The sequence below is a fragment of the Vulpes lagopus genome, chromosome 9 (genome assembly GCF_018345385.1).
Source record: "Vulpes lagopus strain Blue_001 chromosome 9, ASM1834538v1, whole genome shotgun sequence".
NCBI lineage: Eukaryota > Metazoa > Chordata > Mammalia > Carnivora > Canidae > Vulpes > Vulpes lagopus.
In genome coordinates this window covers 64565975-64582855 of record NC_054832.1, presented here as the reverse complement: position 1 = coordinate 64582855, position 16881 = coordinate 64565975, and the positions used below count along the sequence as shown (strand labels likewise).

Sequence of the window (16881 nt, the reverse complement as noted above, 5' to 3'; positions counted from 1 at the left end):
CTTGCATATAGTTAAACACAAATGTAAACAATACCAACAAATACAGAAAAGAAAGCATACTTCTTTTCCCTCATCAATCTTATATTAGTTTCCTAGGGTTGCCTTAAAAAATACCATAGACTAAAACAAAAACAAAAAACAAAACAAAAACAAAAACAAAAAAAACCATAGACTGGGTGACTTAAACAACAGAAATTTATTTTCTCACAGTTGTGGAGGCTAGAAGTCCAAGATAAAGGTTTCAGTAGGTTTGATTTCTTCTGAGACCTCTCTCCTTAGCTTGCAGATGGCCACCTTCTTGCTGTGTGTTCATATGCTTGTCTCTCCATGCATCCTAGTCCCTTCTTAGGAGAATGTTAGTTATATCGGATAAAGGCCTACCCTAATGACCTCATTAAAGGTCAAAATGACCTTTTTAAAGGTCCCTATCTCCAAATACACTCACATTATGAAGTACTGAGGGTTAGGTCTTCAGTATTAGAATTTGGAGAGGGGAGGGGAAAATTAGTCCCCTATATATTATATGCCATCAATCTCTCAAAATTGTGCCAAATTTTAGTTTGCTTTATATTTGGACCATGAATTCTCTATAGAGTTTTTTTTTTTTCCAGAAACTTTAATTATCTTTGGCTTGCTTTTTGAGAAAAGTGACTATCTAATACTGTGCCCTCCCCTTTTCCATTCACAGATGTTATTCACCACTATAATTTTGTACTCCAGTTCTGTGTCAGCTTCTGCTCCTGGAGAATCCCATCAGTATAACATCTTCAAGTAATGTTTATTTTTTATTTGAGAAAAGAATCCTAGGATTTAAATTTTATAACACAAGTGTGAACTATTTGTTCTCATAGGTGATTGCTGCTTAGATTGATTATACAATCTGGGTTCAAAGTTATGTTCCCACAGAACTTCAAGGGTCTTGCTCTATGATGTTCTAGCATCCAGTTTTGCTGAGAAGCCTGATCATAATCTGATTCTCGTTCCTTTGTAGCTAGCCTATTTTTGTTTGTTGTTGTCCCCATCTCCGAAAGCCTTTAGGGTTTCATCTTTATCCTTAATGCTTTTATTCACTAGGCTGTCCGGGCCTGGTTGGTTTTCATTCATTGTATTTGGAGGACACTTTTGATACTAGTGTCTTTCTTCTGCTCCTTCCCATGCATTTTCTCTACTTTCTCTTTCTGAAACTCTAAAGCCTGTGTCTTCCAGGCCTATCCCACATGCTCTTATATTTTCTGCTGTTTTTGTTTCCTGGAAGATATTTTCCACTCTACCTTCTATATCTCCAAATTTGATCTTTAGCCATGACCAATACATTATTTTTCACCTTGGCAAACATTTTTAGTTTTCAAGAATGCAACTATTTTCTCATTGCTCCTTTTTAAACATCAGGATATTTGTTCTGGTTTTTATTACTGCAATAGCCTCTTAGATGTCCCTAAGGATATCAATTAGCAATTCAAAAAACAGTTCTGTACTATTCCTTGTATAATCTGTTTCCTCTTGAATCAGTTGTTGAGTGTTTACCTTGGACTTTCTTTTTTGTTTCCTCTCAAATGTCTGGTAGATATTTGTTCATATTCATGAATAAAGGACTACACTGATTTGTATCTGTAAAATAGCTGGTCCTGTGGACACAGGCTTTTACATTAATAGTGCATGGGAGGAAATAGCCATGCTGCCCTCAAATCCCCTAAACTACTAACACAAGGAGAGTCATACTCTGAGAGTAGGGTGGGATGGCCTTTCTTTCCACCTCTATTATTAGGCTCTACTCTGCCCCTCTCCCCAGCCCTGTATTCACCCTATGGGCTCTTCCCAGGCAAATCTACTCTGCTTAAGTAGTTCTCTGAGCAGCTCTACCTGGGACAAATGCAGCAGCTGCTGCAAAATGTTAGGGCCCTCTGACCTTTGTGCTGTTGCCTCTGTGCCTGGATCCTCTTGTGAGCTCCATGGGGAGAATAGTCCTGTCTCTGCTAGCTTCTAGAATGTGTATTCTGAGCTGTGTTTTTCTCCATTCTAGGTTATGTGTCTACGTAACCTCATTTGCATTCCACATCCCAGAAATTATTTAAAATCTCAAGTTTGCTGATTGCAACTACTTTTATCTTTCATGCTGCAAAGATTTTTTTCTTTTTATCTTTATTAGCTCTTCACTGAAGAGTGCAAACATACGTGCCCGACTATATGACTATAAGTGAGCCAGCACTGATGGCTGCATGTAATCCTGACCCCTGTTTGGGGATTAAGGGTGAGCATTTAACTGAAGCCAGAACAATGAAGAGTTTTGCAGTCAGAATTGAGAAAGGGAAGTGTGTCTCTGGATGATAGATATCTTAGTTTATTTAGGCTGCTGTAACAACACAACACAGACTGAGTAGTTTATAAACAATAGATATTTTGTTTCTCACAGTTTTGGAGGCTGGAAATCCAAGACCAGGGTGCCAGCATGATCAGGTTCTGGTGAGGACCCTCTTCCAAGGTTGCAGACTGCTGAACTTCTTTCTCACTCTGCCAAAACACAGTGGCGGGGAGGGGAAATCTCTCAGGGGCCTCTTTTATGAGGGCACTAATCCCATTCATGACTCCACCTTCAGGTCCTAATTATCCCTCACAGACCTCCACCTCCTAAAACCATTACCTTGGGCATTAGGTTTTCCACATGAATTTGGGTGTGTGTGTGTGGGAGATACAAACATTTGATCTACAGCAATAGATTATGAGGGGAAACCATCAGGAATTTGGGGACCTGGAGGTGGGGAGAAGCACCATGTTGCCAACTGTGAGCACTAGAGAAAGAGAGTAAGACACTGAGAGACAAACCTGAAGGAAGCCCAACTACATTTCCTTCTTGGTTTCCCAAGAAAGGAAACAAGGTGTCTTGGGACACCCCTGTAGGCTATAACAAATGTCTGATTTACATTAGCCCTGTGTGAATTTCTATCATAGTAAGGGAGCCAGAAATCATGCGCTATCTTGGCCCTCTTGGAGGGTGTTACTCTGGTTGGCTGCTGGGGGAAAAGCGCAAGAAGGGTTAGACCAGGAAGCCAGAGTTTCACCCACAGTGCAATGATGGCCATGCCGTTGACCTCTGCAAATAATAAAGCCCTCCCTTGTAAAATGAGGAGAAAGTAGGAGTAAGATGGAGGCTCTTCCCTTGTGGCTTAATTTTCAAGGTTCTGTCAACAAACTTAGGGGGAGGGGTACAACATATGTTCCCAACTTCCCATAGAGGTCATTTCTTTTTAACTCTCAAAAAGAAACACTATGTAACTTTAAACATGTATTGGCTTTGTTACGTTCAAAAATGGCAAAATGTTCACTAGGAAACAAAAAATAAAACCCACCATCATTTTGTTCAAATGGTATGTACTTGTGTCCCCTCACTCCCAGATTTTTAACTTCCTTAAGCCGTTTTGTGTAGCCTTTAGAAAGCAGCTTTCCCACTTAAAAACTAGTTCTTTCCTGTAACTCCACATTTTTCTCCTCCCTAATTTATCTCTTCTCCAATTTTACATTTTATTAAAGCTTTTACTTTGGGGGAATTGCTGCCTTACTTACTTGGAGAGATTTAAGAGATAATTCTAAACTACTCCCCACAAATAAGATCAATAACTTCAAAATAAAAACTCCATTTCTTCAAACCCACATTACACCCTTTTGGTGAAAAACAAAACAAAACAAAACAACACCCTTGAGGGCAGAACCCAAGCCATTAAGTAGATGTTTTTTTTTTTACTCTGTGCTTACAACCGGGGAGGGGCTCAGGACCCTTGTTAGGATGAAATGTGCAACAGGAACCGGATGAAAAAGACCTTGTAAATAACCGTAACTCTTCCCCCTGCACCGTCGGAGTGTGCGCGGGCAGTTTCTCTAGCGACCTACGACTGAAGCCTTCAACTGTCTGACAAGGCCCGAAGCAGGAAGCTGCAGCAAAAGCAGCCTTGGGGTTTCCAGCAGCTTCGTCAGGGGGACTGCAGGCTTCACCTCCCGGCTACCTCACTCGGCTTCGTACCTGGAGCCCCGGGGGCGGGGGGGAGGGGGCTCGTTGGCGCGGCCTGCCCCAGCGCCGCCTCCTCCCTGGGCCGCGGGCGCTCCCGGGGGCGTCTCCTCAGCGCCCGGGAGTTCGCCTGGGTGGTCCTGGGAACGACGCGCAACAGCTTTCCGAGCTCAGAGTGTGGTAAAATACTCTGGGCGTTTGGGATCTGAGGAACCCTGAAGAAGTCATCTTTGGTTTTCTTAAAATCTATTGTGACAAAAGTTCCGAGCCAGGCAGGAGTCGAACCTACAATCTTCTGATCCGTAGTCAGACGCGTTATCCATTGCGCCACTGGCCCTCCGTGAGGAGAGGAACCGAGGGGACGTACAGATTACAGAGCGGCAAGGCCACTCTCGACAGCTGCCCCCAAAATAGAGCAGTAACGGAAGATGGCGTCGGACTCTCTGAGCCCCGGGACCACCAGCCCGGGACACACGAGTAGGGGGCACCCTTCCCCCGTCCGTCAGAATCCCGCGGAGGGTAGCCGCGTTGTCTTTCTGCGCACGCGCGAAACAATACGCGGTCGCTCCCTTCCCCTCCCCCGTTCCCGGAACACGCATGCGCTATTCGACCTCCAACCAGCGGCTGTGCTTGCTCGGGTTCTTGAGTTTGAATCTCAAGGGGCAGAGGCAGCTCGCCTGTCCCTTCGATAGCTCAGCTGGTAGAGCGGAGGACTGTAGCTGGCTTCCTGGCAGGAGACATCCTTAGGTCGCTGGTTCGATTCCGGCTCGAAGGAGACGCCGTTTTTTTTTTTTTGTTTTTGTTTTTAACCGACTTTTTATAATTTATGGCCCCTGCTACGAGTTCCCCTTCCCTAATACACAAACCATCCCAACGAACAGTCGGAAAAGCTTGCCCTTTCGCTCCCGGTTTGGCCTACGGCAGTATGCCCCGTGCGGAGTGTTTTGTGAATCCCCCAAGCGGGGACCCATCGTCCTCGTAACAATCGGCGCAGGGAGTGTGCGCTCGGCGGGGCGGCCGCCGGTCACCGCCTTCTGCTGGTCTCTACCTCGTCTCCGGCGTTTGGCGAGTCCCCGAGCGCACGCAGGAGGCCCCCGAGCCGGCCGCCGGCGCCTCTCAGCGCTCTGCGGGGCGCGGCCAGCGCGCGAGCTCGTTCCAGCTGCCGTGGGGGGGGGGGGGGGGGGGGGGGCGTTCGCTGGAAGAGCAGCTGGGGATCCACCATGCACGAAAGAAACGCGGTCGGAAGCACACGAAGCTTAGAAAGTACCAATTATGAAGGAAAGCCAGGCCGGCGCCACCCCGCTCCCTTCGATAGCTCAGCTGGCAGAGCGGAGGACTGTAGGCGCCGCGCCCGTGGCCATCCTTAGGTCGCTGGTTCGATTCCGGCTCGAAGGAGAGGGCTGGTTGCTTTTGTTCCTTTGGCCTTAGCTGTAAAGCAAGATCAAGAACATCCAAAAAAATATATATGTATATTTTTTTTCTTTTTTTCTAAATGCTCTGACCTCTCTCTAGAGGAAGAGATAACCGGCCGTGCCCAGCGGTGGGGGATTAGCTCAAATGGTAGAGCGCTCGCTTAGCATGCGAGAGGTAGCGGGATCGATGCCCGCATCCTCCAGTTGCTCTCCTTTTTTTTTTTTTTTTTTCCTCTTGTAATTTTCCTTTCGATTCTCATTCAACTCGAGGTAGAACTTGAAGTCCGCCATTGGGAGGGCGAGCTTGAGGTCAGCGCTCCCGGAAACTTCCCAGACGAGGGATAACGGGTGCCGACAGAGTTTATTCTGACAACTTAAAAATTGTAAACCCATTTAGTTGGGGAAGTTCACGAAATTGGTTCTTTTTTCTGTACAAAAATGGCTACAGACGGCAGTTATGTCTGTTGCCCCTGTCTTTGTGATTTGTGATGGATGATGGATCGCTGCGCTTCCAGGGCCCCACCTGATACTGAACTGCCCAGATGGGGGGCGGGGGTGGGGGGGCTGACAGAAAAGCAAAACAACACAAAAGACACGGAACTTGGACAAGGATGCTGACTCCCTGACTCTTGCGTTGAGGCGAGGAAGCGAGAACTATTGGGCTACGTCTCAACTGAGTTCAGGGGGTGCCCAGCTGTGGGCAGATCCGCCAGGATAGGACAGGGCAAGGGGTACCTGAACAGAGGTGAGGAAGTGAAGGGCAGGGTTCTAATGCCATTTTCCTCCTGAGAAGCACCTTCGGAGAATTGGAGACCAGCACTGAAAAGGAATTAAATGGAGAAAAAAAAAAAAGATCTATTTAGGGCTGATTCTGAGCGTAATCTATTTTGTTAAACAAAGACAAGACAAAAACGAGCAAAATAAATACACACATAATCACTGAAAGATTCAGAAATTGAGCAGAACAGACACAAAGGCTTTTCTGGTAATAAATTCTCCCTATTCTAATTTACTAGAAGATAGCCATTGTTGAAACCACACTGCAGTTCCCAACACAAAACATACATTTTCAAAGACAATAAATGACAATTCTTTTATTTTTTATTTACTTTTTTTAATTTTTATCTCGTGTTCCTTTTAGTGTTCTAGGCAACCTGTACATTTTTGTTGCCACTGTGTATGACCTGCTGCATTTTATTGGTATGCTTTTCATTTTCTACGGCAGTCTCCATTTTTATCTGATTTTACTCTTTTCAGCAAAGTCTTTAATTGAATGTATAGTGATTCATTTAAAATATATCATTATTTTCATGAAAACAAATTTACAGAGTAGAAAAAGGAATCCTTTTATCAGATAATATGTCCCAATTTCCAGTTAAGATTATGAGTGCTGTCACTGGCTGCCTGGAGGAGCTGGCCAATAAAATTACAAATGACCATAAGATCAAGAAATGGATAATGAGTGGAAGGAATGCTCCCAAGATCCAGGTAGAGATCACATATTTGGGGCAAGTGAGCTGGGCAAAGAACTTAAACAACATCTCAGGATCAGCAACTCAGGTGTGGAATGGAATTCATGCCAAAAGTCTAAAGTTATAAGCTGAGGGGCACTGTTGCATAGTACTTAATCATGTGGACTGTGAAATCTGACGGCCTTTCTTAGCTTTCACATTTCCTAGCTGGTTGACATTGGACAAGTTGCTTGACATGTTGGTACTTCAGTTTCCTTGTTTGTCAAATAGGGGTCAAATAATAATGGTACCTACTTATAATTGAGAAGTAACATGTAAAGCCCTTATTACAGGCTTTACATATATATGTGTATATAAAAACATTAACTGTTACCAGTGTACGTGATCAGTACTATAAAGGGAAGGCCTGGAGGGAATATTCTGAGGGTTTGCATGTGTGTTCATACAAATATATGTGGAGTGCAGGAAAAAGATGCTTGGATCTACTGTGGAGGAAAAATAGAACAATCCTAAAAATACAAAATGATAGTTAAATAAATTATGGTATAACCATATAATGGAGTATATATAACCATTGAAATTATACTTGTTAAGAACTATTGATGCAGGAAATGTTAATCAAATGTTAAGCTAATTAATTTGGTACAGGGCAATGTAAACAATACCAATACAAACAAGCATTAATTATCTGAAGAAAAGGCTTAAGAACACATTAAAATAATAATAGCAGTGACCTTTTGATAGTAGCATTACTGTGATCTTTTTCTTCTTTAAAATTTAAAAATATTGTATAATTTCTTCAGTAAACATTTATAAGTTTTAATTGAAAATATAGGCACATTTTAAAAAATTAACAGCTAACAGCACTTCCTATAAGCCAACCACAGTTCTAGTTACTTTACATGTATTAACTCCTATACATTTCTCATAAAGGAAACACTAGGCCCAGATGGTTTCCGTGGTGAATTCTATCAAACAGTAAAGGAAAAAATAATACCAATTATACTCAGACTTTCAGAAAATTGAGAGGGAATGCTGTCCAACTTAATCTATGAAGCCAACCTTATCCTGATCCCCAAACCAGGCAAAGACATTATTTAAAAAAGAAAACTATAGACCAGTATCCTTCATAAACATAAAGGCAAAAATTTTAAATGAAATTTTAGCCAGTTAAATCCAACAACACATAAAAAAGAAAATGCATCATGACCAAATGGGATTTATTCCAAAAATACAAGACTGGTTCAACATTCAAAAATCAACATAATTCATCATTGTAAGCAGGCTAAAGAAGCGTAACCACATGATCATTTCAGCAGATGTAGAAAAAGCATTTGACAAAATTCAATATCCACTCCTGATTTTGAAATTATCAGCAAACTTGGAACGGAACTTCTTCAACCTGACAAAGGGCTTCCATGAAAAACACACAGTTAGCATTATACTTAGTATGAATGCTTTTCTCCCAAAATCAGGAACAAAGCAAAGATCTCCATACTTAGGTTTTTTAGCCAGTACAATAAGGCAAGAAAAATGAAGTAGAAGACCTCCAGATTGGAAAGGAAGAAGTAAAACTATCTCTATTCACAGAAATATCATTTTTAAAAATATTGATTACATGTTGAAATAATAGTTTATATTTGGGGAGTGTTAAATAAAATATATTAATAACATTATTATCATCTGTTTCTGTTTTTTAATGTGGCTACTAGAATATATATGTATATGTCTCATATTTGTCACTCACATCTTATTTATATTGGACAGTTAGAGAGGTAGGTAGGGCCCAGATCATATCAGGCCTTAGAGACCACAGTGAAGATTAATGTTTTTATACCACAGGTAACAGGATCAAGGTGGGATTTAAATAGGGAGTGACATATGAGGAACAGATAGCAGAAAGCAGTGATAAATTCCAAAAAATCAATCAGGAGGCTGGAGGTGGAGGGAAGATGAAGAGGGTTGTGTAACTGAAGGGTAGGGTGAAGAGGGCTTAGAGTTCAGGCATGACCATTGGGAAGGCCTTAGGCTAAAGTATTTGCTACTTGTTGGGACTGTCACTATTCATTTCTGGCATGTGAATTATGCCAAGAAACGTTCAGAGAAAAGTAAAATATGTTAATTTTCTAACATAGCTTCAGAGATTATTCACGATGAATTAAAACGTATAAATGTATAAAAAACAGATTTGGAGGAGTAATTATTTTATCTTTATTTTGTAGATGTCATGAGTTGAGTCCTTGGTGTAAGAAGATTGCAAAAGTCCTTTTACTGGAAAGAGAATTCTGGGTTATATTTTTTTCAGGTAACTTGTAAAGTTGGTTAGAAAATGCTTTTCTAGATCACACCTTGAGCCCCAGAATACCAGAGGAAATAACATACTATACATATGTGGTCAGATGAGTTATATCTAGCAGGACTAATCAACAGAGCCTGGCTCTTGGAACACCAGCTCATCTAAATCTTAAATGAAATGGTGCCTTATCCCCACTGGTCATGTATTTAAGTTCTCACTAATAGAGGGAAGGAGGGAGGGAAAGAGAGATGGATGGATAGATAGATGGATAACAGATGGATATTGCAGGGAAGAATTAATAATCTCACTGTCTTAGTTTAAGAGGAACTGGTCTGTACAATATTAAGCAATGGCCTTTGTTTTGGCATGGAATTATATTGATATTCAAGAGATATAACTGGTGCTGGAGCTGAGCTGAAAGTCCTGGTTCACTCATGCCCTGGTGCTCCAGGCTAACTAAACCTCCTTGTTAAGCAGTCCCTAATTCTCTGCTTCCACAATCACACCATCTGGCGTCCTTTCCCCGTCTTAGTGATTTAGTCAGCCACTAACTTTCTCACTTCTGATTGGTACAAGAAGGAAGAATTCTCCTTCCTCTCTACCTTAGATGCTGACCTAGAAGAAAGATCAGCATTCTAGTTACTTTTGCTTTTTCCAGCAGGGTTTCACTCTCTAACTGCTTTGCTTTAAACGTTATCAATTTTTACTTCTTTTTAGCTTCACCTTCCATTTGACCATAAGTCCACTGCTCTATTTGATGAATGACTAGCTCCTTGAGCTAAGCCTTGGTTATTTTCCAAGTACCTGGATTTGCAATTACCTATGCTAAAGAGACAAAGAGAACATGGGTAAATTAAATGCTGAGCACAAAAATAAATAAATAAATAAATAAATAAATAAATAAATAAATAAATAAATAAAATCCTGAGAACACTCTGGAATCCTCAGGAAAGTTGGCCCTACTGATGCTGAGTCCCTGGAACTCTTCTGATGCCTCATACTCCCGGAATTGTCTCTTTTGTTTTGCAAGTTGGAATGAAGAGTTGATGTTGCTCTTGTTTTTATTCTGGGGTGAGAAGTTCATATTATTCTGACCAGGAAGTATAAAATTCACTGAAAGAAGGGGATCCTGTTCCTACTGGAGAATCTTTTAAATAAATCTTTTAAATACACTCCAGTTTTCCCCCAAGATTTTTTTATATCACATATTCATTTATGTCTCATGGTAACCACTAGTCATATATGGTTGTTTAGACATAAGTATAAATTACAGAAAATTAAAAACTCAGATTTCAAGTTGCATTATACACTTTCCAAGTACTCAATAGCCACCTGTGGCTAGAAGTTAGTACAGATATAGAACATTTACATCATTGCAGAAAATTCTAATGGGTAGTGTGCTGTAGAGCATGGGTGTGGTATAGCTGTGGGTGAGGTCATCTGCTCTGTAGCCAAAAGATATGTCTCTGAATCGGCTTCATAACTAGCAGCCATATTACTGAGCAACTACTTTGCTGAGCTACAGTTGGCTCAATGGAAATGATAATGCCTATTGTAAGAAGTGATTAGTACTCTATACGTATTTATTATATTTGTTGTGGCAGTACACAGTTGGTCCTTGAACAATGTGGAGGTTAGGGATGCTAATCCCCATGCAAGTTGAAAATCTGTATATAATTTTTGACTCCTCCAAAATTTAACTACTAATATCCTACTGTTGCCCAGAAGCCTTACTGATAACATAAATAATAAACGAACATATTTTGTATGTTGTATGTATTATATACTATATTCTTACAATAAAGTAAGCTGGAGTAAAGAAAATGTTATTAAGAAAACTATAAAGAAGAGAAAGTACACTTATAGTACAGTGCTATAAAAAAAATCCATATATGTTATTGTTCAAGGGTCAACTATAGTACTAAAAAGAACAGATTTTAGAACCCCTTTTTTTTTCCTTACCGGGGAGAACACACTGAAATCCACATTTCACTCTTATTCTCTGTCTCCTGAAGTCTGGTTCCATTTGGCCTGGTAGCTAGATGTTGAAAGAGGTCAAAAGTCTTTTCTTTCTGCTATCATGCCTTAATTCCAAGTCTGCGGTTGGGCATATAGTCAGGTTCTTAGGGACCTATCTTGCTTCCTCTGACTTATCTGGGGGATTTGGAAACTGCTGGTCCTCCAGGAGGTAAGAGCAGATTTGGTTTTGTTTCAGCTTCTCAATGTGTGTAAACATACTGTTGCCCTAGTTTGGTAGGACTTAGGAATGGGGAACAACTGGGGCTTCCAACTAAACCAACTCCCCATGTATTTGTCCCCAGTTGGTTTCAATGTCCTGTTCTAGTTGTGGGGTGGGAGTTTGAGAAGGGGAGAAAGTTGTGCATCACTCCTATACAGTCCAGGATACCTTCAGGAGACTAATCTGGTTTTTATGTCTCTGTGGAGGTGCAAATCCACCCCAAATCCCAGAGTCTTCACGTTGATTGCAAATCTGATGCAGTTTCAGACTTTTCCCTATCTTTGAGACTCTGTGAATGATTTGGGAGCAGACTAAAATTTTCTTGTTCTTCCCTAGAGCAGAGTGCTACTTCCATGTCTCACTCTCCGTTCATATGCTCACCCCATGGACTGCTGGTCTCTGAGAGTGGGGAGGAGCAGAGAATGGAGAAAAGAGTATAGAGGGGGAAAGTGATAATCACCCATCAACTTGACTTTTAGTCCTGTGAATTTCTTGCTAGTTTGCTGGGTCACCTCCTAGCGGCAGTTCTAAGAAAAAGTATAAGGCAAGAAAGAAAAACAGAGGACAGGATAGGGATCAACTTTACATCAAATAATTGAATTGGAGACTATCAATGTCAAAATTAATATTTCAAAGGTTTTTCTTTTTTTCCCCTACAAATATTGTTAAGCTAGGTTATGAATACCACTGACTCACAGATTTAAAAAAATTGAAATTCAGCTAGGTTGAGGTCAGTTTCCCAAGACCACAAAGCGAGATAGACATAGAAGCTGGATTAGGACTGTCTCCTGACTCACTGTGCAGCTCTCACTGCATCACTGATGGTTGCTCAGACTCAGAGCATCTGAGTCACCCCTGTGGATTCTAATTCACAGCCTCAGAGTCCCTTTCCTCCTTTCCTTCCCCACTGCCATTGCCCAGTGCCAGGGCATCATGACCCCTAACCTAGACTATTGGCAACAACCTCCCATCTGGTCTTTATCTAGGTCACCTGCACTCTAATTTATCCCAACCACCACTGTGAGACTAATCTAACTAATGCACAGCTCTCATGGAAATATTTCTGTGAGAAACTTTCAACAACTTCCTGTTGCCTAATTTATTAAGTGTTAAAAACTCTGTAGCCCAATATTTGTGTCCTGCCAATGTGCCAGCAGCATGCTCTACACTCCAGCCCAAAGCATCACATGCTCTGAGCATTCCCCGCACTCCACACTCCTGTGCCTTACTGTCTTTGCTTGGGTGCCTTCCCTTGGAAAACCCCAACTATGCCCCCCACCTAACTCTACATCCATTCATCTAAATGAATGTACAATCATTTAGAATTTCATCAGTACAAATACCACCCACCCTTGAACCCCTCCTGAGTATCCCAACTCTGAAATTCTGTAGCTCTTTATCACATTTTGTTTTGTGCTATGGTTCTGTATATAAATGTGTTGTTTCTGCTGTTAAACTGAGCTCCTTGAGCTCAATCCACAGAACTAAGCTTGTCTTTCAATCTACAGGGCTAATCACAGTGGGGACACATAATGAACACTCAATGAGTATTTTTTGAAAGAATGAATTCCTTTAATAAGCATAGGCTCAGCTACATTGTACATTATTAGTTTAAGTGCTTTTCCTTAGATTGAAGAGTCTTTTACTGTAGAATCTTTATCTTTCCTAGAAAATAACTCACATCCTGCATTCACCTGCCTATACTAGGTGAACTGTATTAACTCAGTAAAAAAAAAGTGTCACCAATTCCCTTTTTTATTGGAGTTGCTAAATAGATATTGAAAGGAATAACAAGATTCTCTCCTAAGATGCCTGAAATGTTTATGAATACATGTAACTTATTATTAGTTAATAGAGCTTATTAGATTCTCAATAAGCTTTCACTGCACAGAGCAATGAGACCATAAATAACCAGTCACACTGGCCTACTCTTTACTGGTGATTAAGTACACACTGGTGATATATTGACAAAATGTGTTCACTCTGAATATTTTTAGATCAAGGATAAACAGACCTTCACATTCATCTCATATAAACGTATATGTATCTCTTTTTCATTTTTTATCTTATTTTTAATTTTTAAATAACTATATATTGATGGAACAGTTCTTTCACAAAATCCTGGCAAATATCAGGATTTCTATTTATGACTCAAGAGCAGACCAAGAATATTAGAAATGACCAGGGAAACTATCATTTGAAAAATCCACTTGGAGAAGGAGGCAAATAAAAAGAGGTGTAGTAGGTATTTCAGACCAGTTAAAACCCAGGTATGGAAGCATTTTCACTTCAGTTGGCAATAGCACTGACATCTGTTCCCACTTTATGGAAAAATGAAATAATGGGTCTGCTACCCCACATGCCAGTTATTACTTCATTATTGATTATTGCTGCAAACTAAATTTAAACTTTAAAAGATTGCCAAGTTTTCTTTGTGTTTTTGGTGTGAGGAGGGGGTCGTAGGTGTACAGGATGAAAGAGGGGGTTAAGGAGGAGGGAGAATGATGCAGAAGAAAAAAGTACTAGAATTTTATTCACAACCTTTTTTTTTTTTTTTTTTAAGTGGGATCATCAACCAGTGTTTGGATTTTTTTTCATAGATACTCTTATGGTGAAAGGGGTTGAAATCAGTGGTTAAACTGGAATTTTTCTTAGACCATAACTCTTAGCAAAGATGAAAAAATCTATGTCAAGCAAGTCTTTTTAGATGATTGCCTTTGTAAAGCCAGGAGAATGATTTTCAGGACAAATTTTGTTGGTTTTCACTTAAGACAGTACGATCATGCTACTTTGGGTCCCTTGCTGCCTAAACTCTCAGGACAGAAATGGCATTCATCATCCAGTTAGATTCTTGGGCTATGTTCTCTCCAGTCCTGGAGAAATCCGTCACCGCGTTCTTACTGAGCGCTCACAGAGGGCATGGCTCAGTGACTAGGCATGCACATTTGCATTTGTTGTGACAACTGTCAGCTTCAAACTCCCTCTCCTCACAACCCTGTCTAAATGGGGTTTGTAATCCTTCTTCCCACCCACTCTCTTCACTCCCTGGGGCAGGAATGTTGGCTCCTGTTCCCTGTCACCTGTCAGAATCCGTCCTCCTGTCACTGGCTTATATGGACAAGTCAGCCCGCTGTCACGTGACACCCCCCCCCCCCCCCCCCCTGCTAAAAACAGCTCCGGCTCCCCCTGTGAACCTGGGCCTGAAACAATGTCTTCCACCGAAAAAACCATAAAGGACACTTGATCACCCAATCCTTGGAATTATTTCCAGGAAACGCTTGCAGAACCATCCGGAGCACCCTTTCCCTGGCAGCGCACAAGGGGACGGCCGGGAGATGAGCGCATCTTTGAATTATAAGTCTTTTTCTAAAGAGCAGCAGACCATGGATAACTTGGAGAAGCAACTCATCTGTCCTATCTGCTTAGAGATGTTCACGAAACCTGTGGTTATTCTCCCCTGTCAGCATAACCTGTGTAGGAAATGTGCCAGTGATATTTTCCAGGTAGGTTTGTTTGGAATTTAAGGGGTAAAAACAAGAGTCTCTTTTCTCTGAATCAAGTGCTGAACTTTTAGGTGAATTCTTCTAGAAAACTTCATAAGGCTACATTCATTTTCAAGAAAAACTTTTTTTAAAAAAATGATTTGCTTTGTGCTTTGTTGCCTGCCTCCTCCTTACTCCCAAATCTAGTTTTACTTAAATACTAAGAATCATATTTGTTTAAAAACAAACAAACAAAACTCAGTTCATTGAATCTGCTTCAAATTGTAAATGAATTGCTGCCCAAGACATTCATGTTGGAGTTTCTGGCTGGAACTTTTGGTTGTGAAAACATTGGATGGAAAACTGCCTCGTGCTGAAAATGGTACATTTGACTGTGGGTAAGTCCTGTATTTTAGGACCTCTTGCTGATAAGGCCCTAAGGGATTCTCTTATGGCCAGCTTAAAGTAGAAGTTGATGTTGTTTGTAGTAACCAAGAGTGAGAAGAAGTCTCAGAAAAAGCTATCTGTGGCATTACTCAATTCCTCTTTCCTTGCTTGGCAAGAACAGGCTTCTAACCCGTATTTGCCCACAAGAGGAGGCACCACTGTGGCATCAGGGGGCCGATTTCGCTGCCCATCCTGTAGACACGAAGTGGTCCTGGACAGACATGGGATATATGGCCTTCAGAGGAACCTGCTGGTGGAAAATATCATTGACATCTACAAGCAGGAATCCACCAGGTACTGTTCCTCCATGTGGCAAAACCATTTGAAGCTTGCTTTTGCCTGTTTGTTTGTTCTAATGGATTAATATGCCAAATGCTTGTTTGCCAATCACAGACATTGTTTTATAGGAAAATGTTTTCTAAGTGAGGCCTTCCCAATGTGAGAATTGCTTACAGAAGGGGAAGGGAGCTGGTGCCCAAGACTTTATATCAACTCAATAATGAAGTAATTCATTAACACTAATCCATTCAGTAATACTGAAAGAGGCATGATGCATTCCACCCCTCTAAGCCTTGTAATAATGTATGTTTTAGACATCTCTTCACTTTTTCACAGGTCCTTTGTAGCTCCAGATTCTATGCAGTAGAACACTTACAGTACAAAACTTTAAAGAAAACTAATAAAAATGGCATTTTCCAAAAAAAGTCCAGTTCCTAGTTTGGACAATCTCACCTGAAAATTGTCTAGATGATCATATTAAAAACAAAATTCTCTAATATAATCATGGTATGGAAGTTGCAAAGCAATGCATAGTCCTGTCCTTTAGCAAGTTAAAGTTTAGAGCCCTGGAGGGCGGGGGGGGGGGGGGGGGGGGGGGGTGGCACTCAGGTTACGTTTTTCTAGTCTCTAGATTGTATTTGCCTCACACTCTTAGCACTCATCTGTTGATTGATTGATACTCAATACGTGCATCCATTCACTAAAAAAAAAAAAAAAAAAAAGGCTTCTTCCTCATTATATCACATTGGCTATAGAGTTCCTTTCCTAGAGACAACAAACACTGCAGGAGTTCATTCCTAGAAGGCGTGGTGTGAAGAGCCCTTTCTCAATTATACACAGGTCGGTCCAATCCACAGAGCTTGATAGCAATATTGAGACCATCTGGAAATGAGCTCATTGTGATTCTTATTAGGAGACATGTATTTATGGAACATCTGCAGGGCTCTAAGAGCCTTGCAGTCTTAGAAGGAAAGCTGTTCTATAAATCTAACATATAATTATTATAATCATTATGGCTATTAGTTCCTGCTTAAGATTCAAACTAAATTAGATAGTGCCAGGATCTAGATGGATTTGGGGAAGAAGAGTAATTTCCAATGACATATTGCAGAGCACAGAGTCAGCTATTTCCCTGGCTTCCAGAATCTCCGGAGAAGAAGGAAAGTGCTATTGTTGCTGCTGTTACTTCACAGATCTGATCTGATTGTATTATGTTATGCAAATACACATATTGTCTCTTAAAAAAAAACAGTCAAT

The 16881-nt window shown here is 40.9% G+C and overlaps 1 protein-coding gene and 4 non-coding genes across 9 annotated transcripts in view; 4 read left to right on the top strand and 1 right to left on the bottom strand.

Annotated features, from left to right (window-relative positions):
- Positions 1–4261: 4261 nt before the first annotated feature.
- On the bottom strand, positions 4262–4334 carry TRNAR-ACG. The gene has a single exon. It is a non-coding gene; the product is annotated as a tRNA-Arg (tRNA).
- A 345-nt stretch (positions 4335–4679) lies between these two features.
- On the top strand, positions 4680–4772 carry TRNAY-GUA. Its single transcript has 2 exons — positions 4680–4716; positions 4737–4772. It is a non-coding gene; the product is annotated as a tRNA-Tyr (tRNA).
- A 530-nt stretch (positions 4773–5302) lies between these two features.
- On the top strand, positions 5303–5392 carry TRNAY-GUA. Its single transcript is given in 2 exon segments — positions 5303–5339; positions 5357–5392. It is a non-coding gene; the product is annotated as a tRNA-Tyr (tRNA).
- Positions 5393–5539: 147 nt separating this feature from the next.
- TRNAA-AGC lies at positions 5540–5612 on the top strand. Its single transcript has one exon. It is a non-coding gene; the product is annotated as a tRNA-Ala (tRNA).
- Positions 5613–14598: 8986 nt separating this feature from the next.
- The window catches only part of TRIM55 (tripartite motif containing 55), a 43368-nt gene continuing 41085 nt past the window's right edge, over positions 14599–16881 (top strand). For all 5 annotated transcript variants that reach the window (XM_041769111.1, XM_041769110.1, XM_041769115.1 and 2 more), the window contains exons 1-2: positions 14599–14919; positions 15467–15639. In XM_041769111.1, the coding sequence (XP_041625045.1) occupies positions 14752–14919; positions 15467–15639 (341 nt within the window). In that variant the 5' untranslated portion in view covers positions 14599–14751. The remainder of the gene's footprint in view (positions 14920–15466; positions 15640–16881) is intronic.